At 57.2% G+C, this 4,815-nt stretch overlaps 1 protein-coding gene across 1 annotated transcript in view; it reads right to left on the bottom strand.

The window, feature by feature from the left end:
• The window catches only part of ZNF219 (zinc finger protein 219), a 4,108-nt gene extending 1,848 nt beyond the window's left edge, over positions 1-2,260 (bottom strand). The window contains exons 1-3 of the mRNA XM_008584127.1: positions 844-2,260; positions 410-541; positions 28-132 (exon numbers count right to left, since the gene is read on the bottom strand). Coding sequence (XP_008582349.1) covers positions 28-132; positions 410-541; positions 844-2,146 — 1,540 coding nt within the window. The 5' untranslated portion in view covers positions 2,147-2,260. The remainder of the gene's footprint in view (positions 1-27; positions 133-409; positions 542-843) is intronic.
• Positions 2,261-4,815: the final 2,555 nt, after the last annotated feature.

Genomic DNA, 4,815 nt, shown 5'->3' with positions numbered 1-4,815 from the left:
GCGGCGGCTCTGGGGGTGGCCCAGGGCCTGCCCCGCTCCTCTGCTCCCGGTGGTGACGCTGCAGGTGATACTTGAGCGAACCAGACTGGGTGCCCGCGTAGTCGCAGTGCGGACACTTGTAGGGGCGCTCGCCTGGGGAGAGGATAGGGTCACGGGGTCACGTTCTCTGCACGCCCCCACCCGCCTGTCGCCCAACTTACAGACCTCATCCTCCGGACCAGTAAAAAACACTGCCTCTCCCCCCCCCCCCCCCCCCCCCCCCCCCCCCCCGTGATCTGATAAAGGAGCATTTCCCAACTGATCTCATCTAGCCAAGCTGAAGGCTTTGGAATGTCACCTCCGGCGTTTCCCGACGCCCTTTCTTCCTGCCCTCCAGTCCCCTCCGCACGCCAGAGGCTGCCTCCCTCACCTGTGTGTACTCTCAGGTGCACTTTGAGGTGATGCGCTGAGCGGAAAGATTTTCCACAGAAGGGACAATCCTTGCCGGTGGCCCCCCGACCCCCTTCAGGCCGGGTCCCTCCTACCAACAGCCCATTCTCTTCTGCAATACACACGTTAAGAGTAAGTCAGAGGGGCACTGCCGGGCCACGCGCACCTCCCCCGCCCCCCACCCCATAAAATGGCTTCCCCCCGGGGCCCCGGAGGAAACAGCAGGTTAGAGGGAACCTGAGGGATTGGGTTTGTTGTGAGTTAAAGAGTTAGTGCCCTCAAAAGGTAGCAAAGCCAACAAAACAAAACGTGAGAAATAAAAGACGCCCTTTTAAGAAGCTACAAGAGGAGAGCGGTGGCGTCAGAGCAGGCCGAGGACGCGGGACACGAGGAGAGAGGAGAGTCCCTACGTACCCTGCGTGGCGGCCGACCTTGCCTGGGACCCCGCGGCAGGTGCAGAGTGCCCTTGCCCCTCGCCCGGGCGCGGGTGCAGGGAAGCCAGAGGGCCCAGCGACCTGACCCGGGCCCAGGTCTCCTCCTCCGCCTCCACCACCTCCTCTTCCTCCTCCGGCTCTTCCGCGCGGTTCCGGCGGGCCCGGGCCGGGAGAGTGGAGGGCAGCGGGCGGAAGCCTCCGAAGCTGCGGCCGGCCCCAGGCTCGGCGCCCTCGCCATTGGGTCTGGCTTCGCCAGCTCGCAGGCTCAGGTAGCCCAGGAGGCTTGGGGGCTCACGGCGCTCGGCCGGGGTGGGCGCCGGGGCCAAGAGGAGTGCGGGGCCCAGCGGCTCATAGGCCAGCAGGCCCAGGTCAGGGGGTTGGGGGGCTCGAGCAGGCCCAGAGCCAGGCCCCGGGGCACGCAGTGGGCCCAGCTTGCTGGCGTGCACCTTCATGTGGTTCTTAAGGAACCAGGGCTCCTTGAAGCAGCGGCCACACACGGGACATGCGTGATCGAAGGAGGCCTTGTGCTTGCGCATGTGGCCTTTGAGAAACCAGGACTGTGTAAAGCTCTGGCCGCACACTTGGCAGCGGAACTCCGGAGGTGCTGGGGGCTCCTCAGGAGCTGCAGGAGCTGGGGCCGGGGCGGCCTCACGGTCGGGCTCCGGCTCCGGCTCGGGGACCGATCTGGGTTCGGGCTGGGGTGGAGGCTGAGGCTGGGGCTGGGGCTGGGGCGCAGTGGAGGTGGCCGCCAGGGGGCGCTCGGAAGCCCCGTGGGCCGTCAGGCTGTGGTGCAGCAGCTCCTCCTCCTGGCTGGAGCCGAAACTGCATAAGCCGCACTTCCAGGGCCTGTGTAGAATGTGCAGGTGACGTTCGCGCTCCGCCGAGGTGCGAAACTTGCCTTTGCAGAAGGGGCAACGGAAGGCAGACGACGACGAAGCCTGGGGCCGCACCAGACCCTCAGTGGCAGGGATGGCCTGCATGCTTCCTGAGCTTCGGGCTCTCCCCAGTCGGGCCTCGCGTAGTAGGGCGCGCTCCTCCAACTCCAGCAACAGGCGTGCAGCGGGACTACGTGGGCGCTCAGGCTGGTGCGTGCGCAGGTGCGAGCGCAGCAAAGCCCGCTGCGCTGAGCGGTGGCCGCAGTGAGGGCACTGGAAGGCCTGGGCACCTGGGTGCGCCCGCAGGTGCAAAGCCAGAATGGAGTTGAAGCGGAAGCGCTTCCCGCATACAGGGCAGGGAAAGCGCCGTTCGCCTGCACGACTTTCAGACCAGCCCACAGCTCCCATCCCAGACGACCCCGCGCTCACGCCTGGCCCGTTGGAGTAGCGCTGCAGATCCAGCTCGCCGTCGAAGGCCTGCGGCGATGGCGCTAAGTGGCCGCCCAGGGCGCGGGGACGTGAACCCTGTGGAGAAAGATGCAAGTGGAGCAAAGGGTGGAGGAAGAAGAGCTGTGGAGGAAGCAGGGGCATCGAAGTCCAAAAGAACGCGAGGGAGGGTGGGTTGGGCTTGAGCCAGGAACACCGGGTGCCACTCACCTCGGAAAGTTGGGGGATGGATGGGAATTGAGATGTTGGGGCCAAGGAGATAACTTCTAATAATGAGAGGTCAAAGAGAGAGAAAGGTAGGCAGGTGAGGGAGTACAGTTGTAGGTACTTGTACGTTGAGGCCAGAGCTTCACTCACCTCCATGGACCCCCTTCACATTCTTTGGTTCTGGGGAGTGCAGGGAAGAGGAGGAAAAGCTGCTAATGAAGGCAACAGGTGCTGAGGAGCTAAAGCAAGAGAGACAGATTTGGAGGAAAAGATGAGCCCTGATTTTTAGCAGTTGAAAGAGCCATCCCCATCCCAGACTCTTAGCACCCTGTATTCTTCAAACCTATACTTTCTCCCTACTTGCATCCTGAGGCACAAGGGGGCGGCTGCCCTCAAAAACTGTACCCCTTGATTTGCCAAGCCCATAATGCTCCCTGATAACCCAGATCCCCCCCCCCTCCCAAATTACATTTAAAATGTCTGGTCCAGAACGACGACCACCACCACCCACCCCCTGGTGGTGGGGGAGACCAGCATAGTATACCCCTCTCCCATTTGGGTTGGGCTGTGCAACTTGATGAGCAAATGGGGTGGTCTTGCTGTGCTTCCCGGTTATTGATGTGGGACCAGTTGCTCTCAGACCCCTAAGTGACCAGCCAGCCAAACATCCCTCCAGTGTCCACAGTCCTTCCTTCTGCCCTTACTCTTTCTGTCTTTTCCCCTCATCCTCCCTCCCTCCGCCTGGATTCCTGATCCATTCATTTCCATTCATTACAGAGACTCATTCATGCATGGGAGAGAAACACCTCCCAGCAGCAGAGAGTCTGGAGACAGACAGAGGGGGAGGGGCACGAAGGGGGAGAGAGCCAGAGGGAGAGGGAATGAAGGGAGAGTTGGGGGAGGAGTGGAAGTTAACGGGCACTGCCAGCCTGGGGAAGGGGTTAAAAACTGCAAATACCGTATAGGATTCATCCCCTTGTTTCAAACCTTGGAGACTGCGGTTTGATGGGGCATCTCAGCCCCTTTGTCCAGGGCTGTTCCGAAGCAGGCTTTCCTCCTCTCTGCAGGGGAGAGGCTCCCTCACACAAGAGGAGGATTACACTGGCTCTGAGCTCAAGAGGCTGGAGTGAGGGACGGGGGGCGGGGCTGGGCCATCTGCACAGATAGGGGCTCAGCACATGCTCTGAGCAGGAAGGGGTTAAAATTCTCCAGGCTAAAATTCCCTGGGCCTGGGATATGCAGAGCTCTAGTACTGGGGAAGGAGAAGAGCACTGAGATGGGGAGGGGGGGGGTCCTGATTTTAAGCTGCAGAGGTCAGCATTAGGACTTAGAAGCAAACACAGAATTAAGATTCATGGAAATAGGCCTCGGAAGATGACCAAAAGTCGTCCAGCCTACCTTTTGCCTCCATATAGAATTGTATGTGATCAAGGCTAGATGAATGTGGACCTGCCTAACCTAATTTTTTTTTTTTTTTGCCTAAGAATATTTGAGATATAAAGAACTTCCTTACAATAGAGGCATATGAAACTGAAGTAGGTTACTGAGAAAGAAAAGGACTCAAGTATTACTTTGCTTAAGGATCTTTAATAGAAGAGAACTGGGCCGGGAGTCAGCCCTGCTATCAGAGAGAGAAAAGGCTCTGGAGGTCCAAGGCTTCTTTTATTTTTGACATTTAGTGGATGTGGTAAGACTTCATGAAGGGGCAGGTGCCTGTTACATATGGAATCTAGGCTATGACAGTATTATTAACAGGAGATTAATTAACAAGGTATCCTTGTCCAAGGGTCACTAGACGACCTCCACCACCACTTAATATGTGTATTTCTGTAATTCCAAATTAGGGCATCCACCCTCATCCTCTAGATCTTCCAAATAAACCCCTTTCCTGGGACCAAGAGCCTAGATGGGCTCACTGAACAGTCTCACGAAAGGTGAACCGGAATAGGACTGAGGGGGTACAAGGCTATTGTGGGCCCAGTCTGACTATTAATAGCCCTACAACCTTCAGTAAGTCACTTAACTTCCCAGTTTACTCAACTATAAAATAATGGGGTTGAACTAAATTATAACAATGGTCCCTCCCATCTTGAAACTTTTGTGGTTCTAAGTCACAGAACTCTTCTGGACCCCAGAGTGATGTTAAAACAAATGGTCATCCCTTCAGTACCATGGAGAGTGCAGCGGGCTACCAGAGAAGCCACTTTGGCCACCCCAGTACCATAGATATAGATATGAAGTGCTAGAGGGCCCACATTAGCCATTTTAGCACCATAGATAAGGCACTGAGAAAAGCTAGAGGATTTTTTTAAAGGCCCACATTAGCCATTTTAGCACCATAGATAAGGCACTGAGAAAAGCTAGAGGATTTTTTTTTTTGCCCACATTAGCCATTTTAGCACCATAGATAAGGCACTGAGAAA

The sequence above is a fragment of the Galeopterus variegatus genome, unplaced genomic scaffold (genome assembly GCF_000696425.1).
Source record: "Galeopterus variegatus unplaced genomic scaffold, G_variegatus-3.0.2 Scaffold3152, whole genome shotgun sequence".
Lineage (NCBI taxonomy): Eukaryota > Metazoa > Chordata > Mammalia > Dermoptera > Cynocephalidae > Galeopterus > Galeopterus variegatus.
This window is presented reverse-complemented; position numbering and strand designations above follow the sequence as displayed.